At 38.7% G+C, this 19,012-nt stretch overlaps 1 protein-coding gene across 1 annotated transcript; it reads right to left on the reverse strand.

The window, feature by feature from the left end:
- Positions 1 to 4,115: 4,115 nt before the first annotated feature.
- On the reverse strand, positions 4,116 to 17,133 carry LOC129241011 (beta-mannosidase). The gene is made up of 12 exons (XM_054877132.1): positions 16,713 to 17,133; positions 12,694 to 12,825; positions 12,272 to 12,620; positions 11,998 to 12,153; positions 11,834 to 11,930; positions 7,279 to 7,459; positions 7,095 to 7,205; positions 6,508 to 6,987; positions 6,028 to 6,449; positions 5,133 to 5,330; positions 4,871 to 5,053; positions 4,116 to 4,793 (listed from the first exon to the last, which is right to left on the reverse strand). Exons 1-12 carry the CDS (start codon positions 16,870 to 16,872, stop codon positions 4,530 to 4,532), a joined length of 2,733 nt encoding a protein of 910 aa, XP_054733107.1. The 5' UTR covers positions 16,873 to 17,133; the 3' UTR covers positions 4,116 to 4,529.
- Between the last annotated feature and the right edge of the window lie 1,879 nt (positions 17,134 to 19,012).

The raw sequence follows: 19,012 nt of genomic DNA on the forward strand, positions 1-19,012 counted from the left end.
TTTCCACTGCGTGAGTAATGGAGCAATCCGGAATGCATTCAGGGAGGTTTGACGGATATTTTCATTCATGAAATAGGGTCTGGAGCCGGATGGTACGTAAACGATACGAATAAGTATCAATATGCTATGGGAGAAATGGCAACTGTTTTCCAAACGGAAGTTTTTGCCATCTTCAAAGGAGCCGAATGGATAATCGAGAGAAGATGGAGCGGAAAACAGATTGGAGTTTTCAGTGATAGTCAGGCTGCACTGAAGGCCCTGGAAAACGAAGCAAACCTCAAAGATTGTTGAAGGATGTAAGAAGAAGCTTAATTCTGTCGCGAGACAGAGCAGGCTTGTACTTATATGGGTTCCAGAACACTCCGGTGTTCAAGGAAACGAAATTGCTGACGAATTGGCCAACCGTGGATCAGCGGTTCCCCAACAAGGGCCAGAGCCAATAATCGGAATCAGTTCCGCAGGAATCATGAATTGGATCAGCGATTATGTAGGCAATCTACATAAAGAGCGATAGTCCGGTCTAGAACGCTGCAAAACTGCAGAAGAGTTTTGTGACAAAACCGAGCAGAAAACTGTCAAACTTTCTACTGAAACTTGGAAGGAAAGGCGTTCGGTTGATGGTCGTTTTTATTACAGGAAACAACCCATGGGGTCAGCATATGACCTGTCTTCCTTGGAGGAGCCGGATAGCACTGAACACTTTCTCTGTGAGTGTCCTACCTTTGCTAGAGCAAGACTACGAGTTTTGGGCTCCGCTGTCGTAAGAATGAGTAATATTCGTTCTCTAAATTTGAAGGATATTTTCAGATTTACCAAAGAATCTGGAAAATTCTCATAGGACTAACTACCTCTGTCTCTGTCTCTGTCTCTATTTTTTCCTATCTCTTTCTCTGATACTTTTCTTCTTTCCCCCTTAACTATCTACCCTCTTTCCAAAGCTATAAATTCAATGGGCTTTTTAGCCTAAGTTTTTTAGGAACTACCAAATCTCTTGGTGCTCACTTGGGCTCGACCAATTAAAATTTCAATTTTAATCACAGCAGAACCTGCATGATCTTGTACTAGACAATCCTATTGTGTTAAAGGTTTTTTTTATTACAGGCAACCTTACCTGTAAGTGCTCCACAGAGTAATCTGAGGTCTGGATTTCGGGATTTCTAAGCTGACATTGTTATAGGTGTTAATGCTGGTTCCTAAATAAACGGAGTCTTTTACAACCTCGAAATTATAACTGTCAACAGTGACGCGGAAGCCGATACGCGAGGGCGCCGACTGTTTGTTTGATGACAGGAGGTACTTCGTTTTGACCTCGTTCACCACCAGACCCATTCACTTTGCCTTTTTATCCAGTTTGGAAAAGGCAGAACTAACCGCGCGGTTAGTAAGGCCGATGATATCAATATCATGAACATACGCCAACAATTGTACGCTCTAATAAAAAATTGTGCCTGAGCGATTAAGTTCTGCGGCTCGTATGATCCTCTCCAACATCAGGTTAAAGAAGTCACACGACAGCGAGTCACCCTGTCTGAAACCTCGTCGCTTTGAAGATGGTGGGTAACTCACAGACCAATGAATATAATATCACGAAATTTTAGCAGCTGTCTTTTCAAGGTTAGTACTAACTGAAAAAGAGGCGAATGCAATAAAACTAATGCCGTCTATGTGTCAGACCCGGGACATTTCAACCCATGAATTATTTACTTTTTTGGCCTGACGGTAAGTATTCCAAGTGGACCACATCACTGCAATTAAAGGAAACGATCAACTAAATATTGATTTTCAATCGACTTTGTTCTGAATGTTTGACGAATCAACATTTCATCGTCTTCTTTAACACTTCGCTCTATCAACTTCACGAGCGCTCCAAATTGGAAGCGCTGTTCTGGCGTTAAATTCATGATGGCTTGCCAAACCTTACTAAACAGAAATGTCAACACAAGTTTCAATTTGCCATTCTAAGTCAGCCATCCACCTTTACGGGATTATAGTCTGGTGGACGATTCTCGACAAGACAACGATTAGAAACTGGTTCAACATATGGCGCTTATGTGTATCGGATTTAGGAGTTGGACACACGGCCATAACACTCCGTCTGGGGCCAAATAACCGTGTTGAATATTGTTTGAATGAACCATACTTTAATAGGTTATTTAGTACTAGAATTCCAGCATGATGTAAGTGTGAGTTGACAACATACCTGGTCGGAAAAACTGCTTACGGTTCTTGGCTTAAAGGTTGACGATAAAGTTGGAAGTTTAAGAAGCCAAAAGTAAGCACTTCGGCTCGTCTTACTAGTTACAGTACGTATTTCAGGCTGAAATTCAAGCCATTGATGAGGTAGCTGTCTGGTTAGACAAAAATGTGACTACTTTTATTTATTCAGATAGCCAAGCAGCGATAAAATTTCTTGATGGGGTTGTCACTAATTCATAATTGCTCACAAATGGGCTGCGTCTTTTAACGAGATGACAGATTATTTGCGCTTCCATTTAATATGGGAGTCAGGGCATAGCGATGTTGAGGTACACTCCAGATAATTTTGTTTCGCTGAGGTGTCACACGTTTTCTTCCATTGAAAATGCACACTCCAAGGTTTTTATATGTAGGAAAAAACCTAGCACCATCAACAAAAAGCTGCTAAAAATCAACGATATTTTATATTCTTTAATATTTTTATGAAAAAAAGCATAGCTCTGCTTACAATTTTGCAGCGGAGTGTATGTGAGAAGAAATCGTAGGGGTATGAATCAATAGAGGTTAGGGCAAGTAGCGGAACCGCTACTCAGTTCTAAGTGATTCTGACTGAATCAGCTGTTGATCTGAGGGAATGGTAGATTCATTTTACAGCTACGCTTATACATTCTGGCAAAAAAATATCGGGAATTGTGTATTTAAAAGACGCGCGTTACACGGATGTCTAAATTCTTATTGCTGGAATGTTGGTAAAGCTGTCCTCTATAGTGTCGCAGAGTTTGAGCGTGGTCCGTCAATTAGAATGTTTTTGGCATTTAATTATACCAGTCAACCACAGTTGTAGTCTGCGATTTTCACTATGGATGAAAATATCGAACAAAGAATTTGTCTTAGATTTTGTGTTTTGAAGGGGATTTTGTGTGCTGAATCGCTGAAAATGTTGCAGAAAGCCTATAGCGAATGTGCTTTATCAAAAACACGGCTCTATGAGTGGTATAGGGCTATCGGCTTTTGTAGACGGCCGAGAAGTCGTGGAAGATTTGCCCCGATCTGGTCGCCCATCCAAGTCTTCAACGGATTAAAAAGTCGACAAAGTCAAGGAAATGGTGCTGGAAAACCATAATTTAAGTTTCAGGGAGGTAGCTCGTGAACTTAGCATGTCTCACGAATCAATTCGAAACATTTTACACCATCAATTGGGCATGAGACACGTACCTGCTCGACTCGTTCCAAGAGAGTTGAATTTCTTTCAAAAAATTTATCGGAAGAAGGTGGCTGGTGACATGCTTGAGCAAGTGAATTCTGACACAACGATTATCCAGTGCATCATAACAGGTGATGAGACGTGGTTATATGAGTTGCATGCAAACCAGTCCACAGGCGGCTGAACGGTGCTATCCACATGAGCCGAAACCCAAAAAACCACGTCAAAGTCGGTCAAAAGTGAAAGTAATGCTACTCGTTTTCTTCGATTAGCATGGTGTTGCGCACTCGGAATTCATTCCAAATGGTTGTACGGTAAATAAAGAATATTATTTGGAAGTTATGCGACGTTTGGGAGAGAATGTGCATATGAAATGGCCCAATTTGTGGAAACAAAACTCAGGAATCTTGCACCATGATAAAACACCGTCTCACAAGGCTCATATTTTGAACACTGTTTTGACCAAAAACTCCACAAATATCATCGAACAGCCACTGTATTCACCGGATTTAGCCCCTAGTGACTTTTTCCTTTTCACAAAACATAAATTCCCACTCCGCGGACGCCGCTTTGAGTTGGTAGAGGCCGGTAAGGAGAATTCGCTGAAGGAGCTGAAGAAGATCTCTTCAAACGCGTTTAAAAGGTGCTTTGATGACTGGACTAATGATTGGCATTGGCAATGACTCGCATTGAGATTATTTTGAAGGCGACAAAATAAGTTTTGATGATTAAACAATTATTTTGCGTTTTATTGAATAAATTCCGACACTTTTTTGACAGAATGTATTTGAAACAAACTTTTTTGCATTATTTTTCTATTATCTGCTTCATTTATGGTACATTGACCTCATCCATGTTTTCATTTTCATTTACGCTTATTGCGATCATTTTTTCACTTCAATCTGCTGAATCTTGTATTCTATTATTCTTTATCCAAACTGACCATTGGAGCTCAAAAGAAAATTAAAGTTCTCTAAACCATTTAGATATCAAAATTTAATGAGTTTAAATTCATTCTCTATTTTAACTTTATCAGACATTTTCTTTGGAAATATTAACTATGTCGAGTTCTTTGGCATTAAGCAAATATTTAAAAATTGTATAAGTAGAAACTCTCAGTGCAGCGGCATTACAGCATGAATTGGTTGACAGTTGAAACTCTAAAATCACTCTCTTTGACATCCAGGCATTCGCTGCTGTAGAACTCCAAATGCACCATCTTCGTCGGCACCAACATCATGAAACCATTATTCGATAATTTATATCGAGTGATATTGGCATTGAGTAGCTCGAGGTACAGGAAAATAGCGGGCTTGGCAACGGAAATATTCAAACTGATTATATTCGCGTAACGATCATTCGCTCGGTAGCAGTAGGAGTAGAAAACCTTTAACTGGAATAAAAGTTAAAAATCAGTGAATTTAAAAAAGCAAATATCTGCTGTAGTTATAAATAATTTTTTTAACTTACAGTTACTTGCGGATCAGCCACACCCTCAGCATTCTTTATCGGACTGGGGTAGTAAAAGTTGCGCGCGATTACGGCTGTACTATCACGCAAAACGAACTCGACGAAGGAGTTGGTCTTGGTGAAGTCATTCTGGAAAATGCTTGAAATCGGAATTATCTTGTCGTACTGCACGCCATTCGGTTTCTGCGTTTGCAATGAGAGTTTTTTTTATATGTGTATTTTTTTCTATGCATATCATAAATATAACAATGAAGTGAATTACCAAAGCAACCGGCCAAATAGTTTGCTGCTTGGGAAACAAATCAGACCATTTGTAAATATTCATAGACACCTCAAGACCCTCCTGCTCCACTTCTAGTTTATCACAAATCAAAGACACATTCAGGGCATCCTGATCGGTGTCATAAAGTGCGACAATGTGTATTGGAGCCATAAACGCCTTAGCCCAATAGTGGAGCAGCTGGAAGAAGGTAAAAGGGAATGAAATATTTATAGAGAGGAAGAGAATGAAATAAGTTTTATAGACCATTGATAAACTTTTCTGCGATCAAATCAAAAGGAGACTTCGTAATTTAATTTATGCGGTGTATTAATTGAAAATACCATTTGTTTTAAATGATTGCATTATTAGTCTTTTAGGGGAGGCGCAAAATTAATAATAATAATGTTTTTAAAAATTTTATTTTCTTTTTTACACACATTTTTTTTTCCTTTTTTACTTAAAGTATTTTTTTTTACATACATAGATGAAGTGCACAAAAAAAAAATTTCCAAAAACGAAGTTTTATAAAAATGATTTTGCTAAAGAAACTTAAAAAAAAAAATTAGAAACAAAAAATTTTAGAAAAAAAAATGTTTTAATATTCTTCCCTTTTTACTTAAAAGAAAAATTTAATAATATATAAAGAAAATTATTTTGATCAAAAAAAAATGTTTTACAAATAAAGTTTTTACAAAAACGATTTTACAAAAAAACTGAAAAAAAAAATTTTCAAATAAAAAATTGTTTAAAACAATTTTAGAAATTTTTTTTTTAATATTCTTTCCTCTTTACCTAAAAAAACCAAAAAAAATGTTTTATACAAATTTATTCGAAAACCTAATGCTACAATTTCAGTAGGTCTGTGAAATTTACGTAAGCGCTTTCGAAAACAAACCTTAAAATTTCCATAGAAATCAATGCTGGACCAAGATGGCGCCACCCACACATCGTTCAACTGCCAGTAGAGTGCGCCCATTGTGTGGTGCTCAGTGTCTCTCAAACTGCGATAAACCTCCGTCTCGATTTTCGTAACCATAGCCTGCGAAATTTGGCTGAAATAAATCAACGCCTCAACGTAGTTATCAGCCTCGGGCAGTGGCAATGGCAAATGACGTCTTATCAAGGCATTTATAAGCGACATATTCGAGGGATGGTGCTGGCGGTGATGTATTAAATTGAACAGATTATCCTTGGGCTGCATGGTTAGCTGCCATGAAGTGAGTTTCGGCAAACTCTGAAAGCCATACTCGGAAGCGAAACGTGGACGCCGATAAATGTTCGGATCCCAAGCATCCTCAAAGTTCGTATAGAAGTGAACTGAGAAGGAAAAAATGCATAAATAAATAAAAATTAACATTGCTGTGCCCCAACTTACTATCGCCATAATTCGCATCGCCAGGATTATTCGATATATAATTATCCTTTTCACTCGCCTTGGCATTGGATGGTGACGAAATCAGCGGCTTAGGACGCGCGCTGTCCTGTATGATCTTCAGTTCGTGAAAGACAGTGCCCACATACAATTCACGATATTCAGCCTCAAAACGTGTACGATCACCGGCGGTACCATACCAATTGCCCACCAGTGCCAGTTCGTTTTCATTATTCGTCGCAATAATGGCAATGCTTGGATGATAGGCAATACGCTTGGCATTCTGTATGACTTCTGTGCGCACTGTGGCAAGAAACTCATCTGTGGCTGGATACATGGCGCACGCAAACATCATATCCTGCCAGATTAGTATGCCGTACTTATCAGCTTCTTCGTAGAAGGCATTGCTCTCATAAACGCCGCCACCCCAAATGCGAATCATATTCATATTGGCCTCTTTGACGGAGTGCAAAAGATATCGTACTAAAGTGGGTGGCGGAAGATGAGGAGAAAATAAAGAAAAAAAAAAAATTAAAACATAAAAAGTAATCAAATATTCTTATTGTAATTAAGGGCTGGTGCTCACTTACTTTGTTCTTCGTCGTAGCTCAGCTCGGGCAATATGTGCATAGGTATGTAATTGGTGCCCTTCATGAATATCTCCACGCCATTTACTTTGAATAAAAAGTAGTCACCAACGCCTAGAATGTGTCGATTTAGATAAATGCCTATTTTATTTCCAAAAATTTTTAATTCATAGCAAATACTATTTACCTTCTCTGGCTGCATCTTCCACGAGCTCGATGGTACGAAAACCTACTCGTATACTCTTGGTGGAAGTGGTGCGCGCACGCAAACGGGGTCCGCTTCGTTGGAGCCACGTCTTGAGTGAGAATTGCAATGGATATAATTTCTGATCGCCATAACCATTCGGCCACCACAGATGAACATTTTGCTGGGAATATAAGGAAAATGGGAAAATAAAAAAATTTTTGCTACCTTTGCAAAATAGACAAAAATCGGATTTTTAGTATAACTAGCAAATATCCGACATTCGCTGATCTGCTGTTAAGCGATTTTTTTTTCTAATACCTTAGAATAACACGACTCCAACAACACTGGAAACACTACGGGCCCTTGTGAGCTATATGAGATCTGTTCAGATCAGCCAGATATACCTAACCCAACCTTGAGAAAGGCTAAGCTCTTTAATTTGTCATGTTCCGTAAAAATAAATACCTTTTTTTTAATTCCCGCTATAGTTGTTATAGAAATACATTAAAGAGATGTACGCCATGAAATTTCTGGCTTTCGTATTTCTAATATTATATTGCAATTCCCTTTTACTTAATACGTAGATCAAAAAATTTTAGGTTTGAGTCTCTTTCGCACCGGCAGTGTCTCCATTTCAGAGACAGTTAACAGATGCAATCAACCGCTCCATGGTTTGCTCGTTTTTGCTTTTCATCGAGGTCCCAAAGCTGCCAAAACAGCCCGAGACATTTGCGGTGTGTACGGAGAAGGTGTCATAGGCGGTCTACAGCACGGAAATGGTTCACAAAGTTCAAAAATAACGACTTTGATGTCGATGACACGTCCCGCAATGAAGGTCTTCTGAATTCTATGCAGAACGTTTCAAATAACTTTTGAAGGGGGACGGTCGCCAAACCAATAGTGAATTGGTGGCAAAATGAGCTGCGACCATAAGACGATTCTTAATCACCCTCCTCCAAATAGATTTACTGAAAATTTGGGAGACTGGGTGTCTCACGAGCTCAACGAAATAAAAAACAAAGAAAGTCACCTTCAAATTACTTCTCAGCATCTCGCCCACCATCGAGCAACTCGCGGTCATAATATAAATAGCGCCTTTTGTACCGAATCGTCACGGGAGATGAGAAATGGTGCTTATATATCAATATGAAGCAAAGAAAGAAGTTGGTAGCTCCAGGAGATACGCCAAAGCGAAAAGTGAAGTCGCATCTTCATCCAAAGAAGATCATAATATGTGTTTGGTGGGACTGAGAGGGCATGGGGCACTGGGAAATGCTTGAAAAGAATGCGACGATCAACTAGGAGCTCTGCATTCTCAGCTAAGGCTGTTTTACTAAAAAGACCTGATCAACATGGTCAACCGCACTCCTTCACGACAACACCAGGCCCCATCATGCAGAAGTCGTCTAAACCGTACTGCAAGAGCTCGAATGGGAGGTCCTTCAGCATCTGCCGTATTCTCCGGACCTTGCACCGACCGATTACCATCTCTTCCGCACCCTGTTCAATGTCAAACCATATGAAGTTACCTTCGATAACAAAGAGGTATTTAAATCTGGCTCAACAACTTCTTTGACACCAAAGCAGGCGATTTTTGGCGGAACTGCATCAAGAAATTGATCGATAGGTGGGAAAAGGTTGTTAACAGCAACGTCGAATGTATAATACAATTCTTGATAGTCGAAAGCTAAACGGCCATCCATCAGACTACATAACCGCTACCCTAGACTTCAGACTAGAATTTAAGGTAATGTTTGCCACGTGAATGGGAGTTAAATTTAGTAGTCCAAGAAGATACCACCGGACTTTACACCGATGGATCCAAGATGGATTGCAACACCGGTGCGGGTGTACAATAGAAAGACCTCGACACGTACAAGTTCTTTCATCTGGAGAATTGGAATAACATCTTTCTAGCAGAGGTTCTCGGGAAGCTTGCAGGATAATCAGTTGTCATCCACAACAACTATCAGAAACTCGTATTTTTTTAGATAGTCAAGCAGCTATTCTAGTTTCAAAGTCACCTATAACCAATTCAAAAATCGTCAGACAATGCAAAGAAGAATTAAATGCCTTAGTACGCAAGACAGACATCACTCTCATTTGGGTAGCTGGCCATAAGAACTGAGAGAGCTGATGAGAAAGCTGATGAGCTGGCAAGACAGGAGGCTTCTTCTAGAGTATTCGAAGTGCTAGCAGTGGCCTGACCCCGAAGTGTCTACAAAAGGGAGATATTTTTCCAAATCCAGAAGCAGGCTGTTGACAAATGGACCAACACCTATACCTGCAAAATAGCGAAGTCAAATTACAACAAGTCCAGAATTAACGAGCTGTTAAGAAAGCCAGGAACAGACATCTTTAGAAGTAAGTCAACAATAACCGGGCATTGGCCTTTCGGAGACTATGCCAGAAAGATCGAGTGGCCGTACAACGATAGATGTAGAAGCTGAAACCAAGATGATTCTAGGAGATAGTCTACCACTATCTGTGTGAGTGCCCAAGTCTAGGTATTCTACGACATAGAATGCTGAGGAAATTCTCAATGAACAACTTGGTAGATAGGCAGATTTATAGTCAACTGGTTTGACTAAACAACGACAGTGATTCTACTAATGGTGTACCAAATTGGCACCTTTGTGCTAATTGAGTCTGGGTGACTTAATGTTGAACGGGTACCCAAATATCTTCGCCTGTATGAGGATTCCTTGTTTATGCCCACTATTTTCTCAGCTTTGAGTTTACAGTTTTTTGCCATCTTGTCGACAACCTCTTTGACTTTGATTCCGCAGGGGTTGAATGCTATCTTAGCACTCTTAGCACTCGTCTAAATGATTGAATTAATTAAAAGGAGGTTTGCACTTCGGCCTTAAGCTTGTGTGCTCGTGTGCTCATCACAGTATCTTATCCAAATCCAGTTCACTGAGGGAACCTTAGATGGTGCGGGGCTCAGATGAGCGAATATGTCTCGTTTTCTGCTTGCTTTCTTCTCAATCGCATTCGAAAAGTGAAGATGTCTCTGGGGATGAGGCCATCTTGCAAAATCCGCAAGAGTCATTAGGAGATATTTCGCGCCAGTGTAGATACCTTCGCAATTCTCAGTCTGTTTTTTGTTTGGCGTACTTTAATAGCGGTGCATTAGTTTGAGTCAGATAGCCCTTCATCTGAGCTCCAATTGCCAGAAAAGAGTTACGTCCCATTAGTTTTGAGATCACAGCCTCTTTTACTATTCTTACTACCTCTCATTCACTCTCATTCTATGTTATTGTAGCCCTGGACTCATATTAGCTGAAGTATATGGTAACCTCTAGAACTGTGGAATATGTAACCCCAAGAAAGATAAAGGCTTGGGTGGAACCAGACTGCCAATTCCCTTGCTGCAGTTGTGAAGGCTTTTAATTCGCTTTTGCATTTATATAGAAAGTTTTTCAAAACAAGTTTCATTAGGTCCACTAGTGTTTTTTTAATCACATGTTATTTTGTTAGTCATAGCTCTTTCCTACTGCAAACTTATTTCCAACGTCAATTTTGTGGGGCTCAAACATTTCGTACATTGAAAAGAAGTTTTGACGGAAATGAGGCACCCATCGCGCCTGTTGTACGTAAGTATATGCAAGAAGTGCGGGAGACAGATCTGATAGTGGACAACAGAAACGGTTCCCGTCATCGCACGGTACGCAGTGACGAGAATTTGGCTGCCGTAGGAGAGAAAGTGCGACCCGGTCCTGGAATATCGACTCGTCAACGGTCTTAACAACTAAATATTACATGCAACAGCTTGGGACGAATTTTGCATAAAGCTCGCTGACTCAGTAGCAATTGAAGTTACACGACCATCTGCATATTTATCGTTTTGCAGTTTGGACCTTAGAGCAACTCGAAATGAACAACGACATTGCTCTAAAAATATTTTTTTTTTTTTTTGACGAAGCTCATTTTCATGACGGCGGCTGTGATAACAATCAACACTGCCACATTTTAGGATATGAAAATCCGCACACCATCTTCGAGAACGAGGAGGAGAAGGATCTCAGAGAGTGATAGTTTCGTGCGGATTTTGAAATCATAACATTTTTCTATGAAAATGCTGCTGAAAACACCATTTCGGTGAGCACCACTGAAGCATAGTAAATAATTTTTTGTGCCAGAAACATAAGCACCATGTCCATAATCGATCTTTTGCGCCCCAAGTTCGTCGTCACGTCGATATCAATTGGCCATATCGGAGCTTCGATTTGACGCCGTTCGACTGTTTTTTTTTTTTTTGTTTTTTGTGGGAGGGGATTGGGAAGGACCAATGTCGCCAATAATCATTTGACCCTTAAGGCGAATATAGAGAAGCACATTCGTGAAATGCAACCAGAAACCGTCACTAAGGTCTTGAAAAATTGTATTAGATGGATGAGTTACTATGAAAGCAACCAAGGTGGCCACATAAATTTTATCTATCCCATAAATAATGGGAATGTTTGCTCTTTCGAAAAAACCAAAATTATACCTAAAAAATAGAGTTTTGTTCATTTTCTTAATTTAAATATATAAACCACTCTTTACTCACAATGGGTACTGCGTAGTCGAAAATAATGGCTGGATTCTGCCACGAAAGCTTACGTTCAGCGTAAGTATTTATAGTCACCGGCTCCGCCATTAGCTCACTAAACAATAAACAAAATAAATTACGAAATTGAGGGGAAAAAATTAAACAAAAACCTTCAATCGTACATTGCATAAAATGTAAGTTCAGCATAGAAATCCTGTCTGCTGCCAGAATCGACGAAGACGCGCGTATGCATATTCCAATGCGTTTCATTGCGACTAATTGCCACATCCACATCGCGTATCAAAGCAACCTCGTAATATTCCAACGTTACGGTTTTCCTTTGAAGACACAAAAACAGTACAAATGAAGCAATTAGTAGAGAAGATGGAGATATATAAACACACAAAACACTACGCTTTTATAGCTCAGCAGCCACTTACGATTGCCATCACTTACCAGATGCCCATTGAGGGCGCCGCCAGCCCCCAGTCCCATGAGAAACTAGCTTGCATTTTACGCAGCATATTCATGTGACATTCACCGCGATAGCTGACGGGTGGACAAGCGGGTGGCACAGACATATTGCGTGCCGCCAACTCATCAGCCTTGACACGTGCGGCATGCACTGGCGAAGTCAGGCGCACCACCAATCGATTCACATCCTCCAAAATGTGACCCACTTCGTAAGTGTAACGCACAAACATATTGTCGGTGTAGCCCAACAAGTGGCCGTTGAGGTAAATTTCCGAAATGGTGTCAATACCATGGAATGTTAGATTGACCAGACGCGCATCTTTAATTTCTTCTAAATGGTTAAAAGAATACATATTTATTTTCGCGATAAATTTCAATGTTTTTTGAGGATCGCTCATACGCACCGGCAAACTCAAGGGAATAGGTCCAGTTGCCGTATGAAATATGGCGCAGATCAACATCGTTATAGGATTTGAGTACATCTTCCCCTGATATGGCGCTGTACACACCGGAGGGTATTTTGACTTTGGTGTTGGCTGAAAATGAAAAATGGTACATTTCCAAGGTGGCGCAAAATTAATCATTCAAATTTTTTTTTTTTTTTTTTTTTTCTTAATTTTTACTAAATAAAAAAAAATCTGATTTTGAGTAATGCAAATCTTTATTTTGGCCTTTACGCGCTCCATTGTTTATGTGCTTGTGTGCTGCAGCTATCCAGTTCACAAGTCTCAAATATGATTGACGAACGACCCCATTTGCAAATGCATAAAACTTCCGATATGGTGATTAAATTTGCGCCACCTCGTATGTATTTAATGTATTAAAATAGTATTATGTGTATGCAAATGTAAAGTAAAGTGCAAACAGAGCTTCAATCAAAGGCTTCTTTTTATCATTCCACACACGAGGGTAAGTTGTTTCGCCTCGTGCTCCACATCTGCTCCCCATAAATAAATAAATGGTTTTATTTTATATATTTATTTACATATTTCCATAAATAAAATAGGAAGTGGGAAACTACCTTCAACAAAAAGTTCCCAGAACATCCGCCAGGTGACGCTCTAAGTCAACTGATTTGAGTAATGTTTTGTTAAGTTACCTGCCACTATGGCAGACCGTCGACATCTAAAACTGATTATGACATCAATAAAGTGAAAGAAAAGCTTATCAATAACCGCAAATTAACCATCAGAGACCTGACAGAGGACTTGAACATTGTTTTTCTATTCGTTCAGGGTATTGCAGTTAATGATTTGCGTTTGCGCAATGCTGCTGCAAAGCTGGTCCCAGAGGACTTAAAGGGTTATATACCTTGTGTTGGACTAAAAAATAGAAAATTGTTTATGGCATATTCTAAAACTACAGCATCTTAAAAATATAAATTCAAAAAATCATAAAGATCGGAGCACTAAAACGAAAGTTACAGACTGTGGAAACGCGCAACCTTTCTTGGAACGAGAAGTGCACGCAAAACTTTAGACGAAGTCGCGGTGATCATTATGTATCAAAAACTATTTGACCGATTTGCATAAACTTTTTTTTTAATTATTCGAAGTTACAACCTCGTGAATCTGAACGTTTCTCTTTTTATAAATATTTGCATCGTTCGCTGGAATACATTTTTTTTTTTTTTAATTTTTCAACCCCTCAAAACCCGTTTGTTTTTTTGGTACAAAGCGGTTTTCATATCGAGAAACATTTTTTTTTTGGTAAATGAACCGTTCCGGTTTACTAAAAAACATTTTGCTACAATAATCATTTAATTTTTTTGATTTCAGTTGAGCTGCTCATGGGCTACCGTGATCACCGCAAGCCTCTTCTAAAAAACGGCGTTTCGGAGGAGGGGCGATATTAACAATAAATAACAACATTTTTTAAAATAAAAACACCAAAATTTATTCTTCGAGAATTACCCTTCATATTTAAAAAAAATTATGACAATCGTCCATTTTTTCGGGCTCACAAGGTATATAACCCCTTAAATTTCGTGCGAAAAAGGGGCGCGTTGATATCGCTAAAGACATGACTTCTTCGGCAAAATTCCACCCAACACTCATCAAACACATCATTGGACATCATGGAGAAATGCGTGGGTTTATGTGTACGACACACAAGCTAAACATCAGACGAGTGAGAGAGGAGAGCTACGAATGAACTAAGATAAAAAAAAAACTACGTCGTTTTCAGTCAAATAGAAGGGGATGCTCACGGTTTTCATTGATTACAACCACTGATTGTACACCACGAAAGAGAGGCGTTATGAGAGAGAGTTTACGTGATTTGTGAATTCGCCAAAAGAGAAAGGATTTGTGGGAAAACAACTTGTGGATTTGGCACTATGATAACGCACTGTCGCACAGTGCCATCAGAATCCGGGAATTTTTGACCAATAATGAAACTAATACCATCTAATAGCCGTCGGGTTCACCTGGTATGTCGTGGATGTTTTTCTATTTGATCGAGTCAAAGAATCAATATAGGGAATGCGTGTTAACGGCCGAAGTATCCGAAAAGAAGTAATGGAAAAATTGAAGACGGCTATGATGGTCATACCGAAAACAGACCTCCAACGATCAAACGCTGGGAGTTGCAGTTGATGGGGAATATTTTTAAGATGATAATATCAGTTTTGATGAATAAGCTTGTATTTTGAATTTTCTGAATATATTCTGGGAACTCATTGATCGAGGTGGTATCTAGTGAAAAATTGTGAATTCATAACTTTATCAAGTAGCCATTTTTAACTGCCAGGGCTTGGCTTGCGTACAAGCAAAAAAGGATTTATAAAATAATCTTTAAATTGCACTAAATAAATTTATCTCTTTAATTCCAAGTTTTGATTTTTATCATTTTTCTATTTTATCTTATTCGGAAGTAGGTGGCTTGAGATTTTTCCAATTTTGATAGCTTAATATCTGATATTATTTGGGAAAGTGTACTAGGTTGTTCAATAAGTTTTGCGGTTCGATAAGAGAGGGCAGCGCTACTAGCTTAAATTTTTTTTTGTTATGTTGGAACACTCTTCATGGGAACATATGTGGAGTATCATTTCAATCTGTCAATTCATTCTTTGCTCACAAGTGATTTATTATCGATGTGTCACAGTATTTTCTACAATGGAAAAAATCAGGTATCGTCCAGTGATTAAGTTTTAATTTTTGGAAGGTTTAAAGCAATAAATAAAAGAAAAGTTATGAACGAATTTTGAAATTTTGAAACAGTATAGTAGAAATGCGTTTCGAACATTCGAATGCGATTTTCTCAGCAACATTTAGAGCGCTAAGTCGAAACAGGAGACTAAGAAGTGGTGTTTACCTGATTCCTTGGCTCCGAAACGAGTTCATTTACAAAAATCGGCCAAAAAAGTGTTAGAATCAGTTTTTTGGGATGTGAAAGGAAATTTGTTTGTGGATTACTTGCAAACTGATTAAACAATAAATTCTGAATATTATTGTAACCTTTCAGACCAGCTGAAATAAAAAATTCATGAAAAAATACCCAGTTTGTAAAAGAAAAAAATTATTTTTCATCAGGACAATTCACCGTGTCACAAGAGCACTTTGCCAATGGCTAAAATCCATGAAATAAAGTTCAAATTTTTGGAGTAGATTTAGCCCCTAGCGACTTCCTTCTGTTTTCCGACCTAAACAATGCATGCATGGAAAGCTTTTTCCATCAACAGATGAGATCAAAACAGCTATGGATTCTGGATATTTTGCAGCCCTTCCAAATTTCAACTTCAGGGATGGAATTCATAAATTGGAATCTCGTTGAAGTAAGTGTATTGATGTTCAGGGAGACCATATTGAATCATAAAGAGTATTTCCAATCATAAAATCGTATTTTTCTTATCGAACCACAAAACTTATTGCACAACCTAGTACCTCCTGCTCATCCCAGAAAAGGGGTGACCTAATTTTAGAAAATATTTGTGCAACGACCTCCATTTACGCCAGCGGTTAGTTCTACGCTTCCGAAATGACACGGATTTATATCCAGCGAAGGCCTGCCACTCCAAAAAGACTTCCAAACAGGTTGAGACAATGTTTTCACAGTTACAACAGCAACAACGATCAACATTTGCTTATTAAATGCGCTACCGCCAAATGACATTTAAAAATTTTATTTTTTTTTTATTAGCTAATCGTCTGGCCATCTGCCAATAAACTTAAACCGAAGTTATCTGACTGATGTGAGCTCACAGAGAATTGAGAAAACATTTTTTTGTCAATCCTCTCTACAAAGTTCAAGGGTTAAGCGCTTAATGAGACATTGAGAAAGGTCACTTAGTGTTTTAAATAATTTTCGTGATAAGACGCGCTTATTGAACGTAATTTATAGATTTATGCAATTGCTCTTTTTATCATCTCTACGTTTCACTTATGCATACAGACAGTATATGTATGTATATGTAAGTACTCACTATAAGTGCCATTTGTGAGCGTCCACGTTAGACCCTTCAAATCCTGCACATAAACTGACTCCGCCTGAGTACTCCTACATAAATTGCACAGCCAAACAGTGCACAACACAATTACACAAACACAAATGTTTGCAGCACTTGGCAGCTTCATAATTCGCATTTTGCAATTGAAAATTGTTTATTACTAATTTACATATGTTTGTTTGCATGTGTGTACATGCATAGATTCAGTAGATGAGCACGAGTATGTTTGCATTGGCGAACTTTTTCACTGCTATTAATTTTGTTTCTTGCTTTGTTTTGCTTATTTTTGTTTTTGTATGATTGCGTGCACTTGAACTTTCTTTTAGTATTAAACTTCTTTTGCTTAACAGATCACAATTCTATTTTATACTCAATTTGTTATAAAGCGAACTAGAGTTTGCCGGCAACTAACTAATGAGATCGCTTTACCGGCTATTTTATTACTTGAACGAGAGTTCTATCGTACTCTCACCCGCTCACTATGGCAAACGGCAATTAGTGGGTAGAGAGTGGAGCAGTACAATAGAAGAGTGTAGCTTATCTCTGAGCTAATCACAAATTGAAACCAACAATGTTTTGCCGCTCAAAGAAGAGCTCTTGACAGAATTTCTCAATCAGCAGGTGGATTTATACCTATGAAACCGGAATTAGTTGAATAAAAGGTAATTGTTACGGTATTATTTGAAATTAATATCAAATAGTTTATTACCGTTTATGCATGAATAGAAAACATTTACTCCATTTCACAAATAATTTCTTTTTAACTACGATATAATACAACGTAATATTTCTCCATCTTTTGTGTGAGGAAGTAATCGCTTGATTTTTTCATTACTTCGTAAGAAGTGAAGTGCTGCTCTGCAGGTGAGTGCAAATCGTTGAAAACAAGTGGTGGTAAGTGGTGATGAAGATATGTAAGTATGGAGTGAAGTGCCAGGGCCCCCAAACCCATTTCCTTTGTATGATTTTCTGGAAGTGATGTTGCATTCTCATCAATATTAAATAATGCAAATAAAAGAATAATAAAAAAATTGTGTTCGAATAATAAACCTCGTTTTAATACAGGGTGGCTGATGAAAGCCGCTACCCAAAAAAAATTGAATAACTTTTTTTCTTTTTAAGTTATCTGTTCCATTTTTGTATTAATTTGCAGATTGATCTTTAAAATTTATTAAAATGGATAACTGGGACACGCAAACAAGAATTTGGATAGTCCGCCGCTATCACGCACTGGAGTCCGTAGTTTTGGTACAGAGAGAGTACAGGCGGATGTTTGGCGGCGATCCCCCGAGCAGATGGACCATAATGAGACTGGTGAATAATTTTGCTGAGGAAGGAACAGTCGCAAGAAGGCCTTATCATCGAAACCCACCAGTTCGGACGGAGGAAACGATCGCTGCTGTAGCTGCAGCTATACAAAGCAATCCAAGGGTTTCAACAAGAAGCTTATCTGCTCAACTTGGTGTCAGCCGACAGTCTTTGCAAACAATAATGCACAAAGATTTAGACTTATTTCCCTACAAAATTCAAATGGTTAACAAACTGAATGCAGCAGACTTACCGATTGGCTTGGAATTTTGCCAGAAGATCCTGCAAATGGTGGAAGAAGACCAAAACATGTTAAACTGCCTTTTCATGTCTGATGAGGCCCATTTCGATTTAAACGGCAATGTGAACAAACAAAATTGTCGAATATGGAGTACTTCTAACCCACAGATACTCCACGAGACGGAATTGCATCCTCTTCGCGTGACAGTGTGGTGTGCGGTTTCTTCACGCTGTATTGTCGGGCCTTATTTTTTTGAAGAAAATGGTCACACCGTTACGGTTACTGGAGACCGTTATTTGAAAATGCTGAAAGAATTTTTCTATCCAGAACTACGCCGAAAGAGAATTCCTTTCAACTCTGTGTGGTTTCAACAAGATGGGCAACGTCTCACATAGCCCAGACTGTTACGACAGAGTTGCGACGAAGGGTCGCCTGACCTTACTGCACCTGACTTTTTCTTGTGGGGTTTTTGTAAGCAAGAAGTTTATAAAACAAAGCCAACAAATTTGGATGAACTAAAACAATCCATTCGGGCAACAATTGCGGCTATTCCTGTCGCAACTCTCAAAGCAGCAATGAACAACTTTTTACTAAGATGCCGCACTTGTGTCAACGAGCATGGGGGGCATTTAAATTCAATTATTTTTAAAACTAGTTAAGCTACATTTAATAAAATTTAATGACCTTCAACTTGAAAAAAAAATAAATGAATTCCATACACTAAAAA

Source organism: Anastrepha obliqua, chromosome 1 (assembly GCF_027943255.1).
Source record: "Anastrepha obliqua isolate idAnaObli1 chromosome 1, idAnaObli1_1.0, whole genome shotgun sequence".
Classification (NCBI taxonomy): domain Eukaryota; kingdom Metazoa; phylum Arthropoda; class Insecta; order Diptera; family Tephritidae; genus Anastrepha; species Anastrepha obliqua.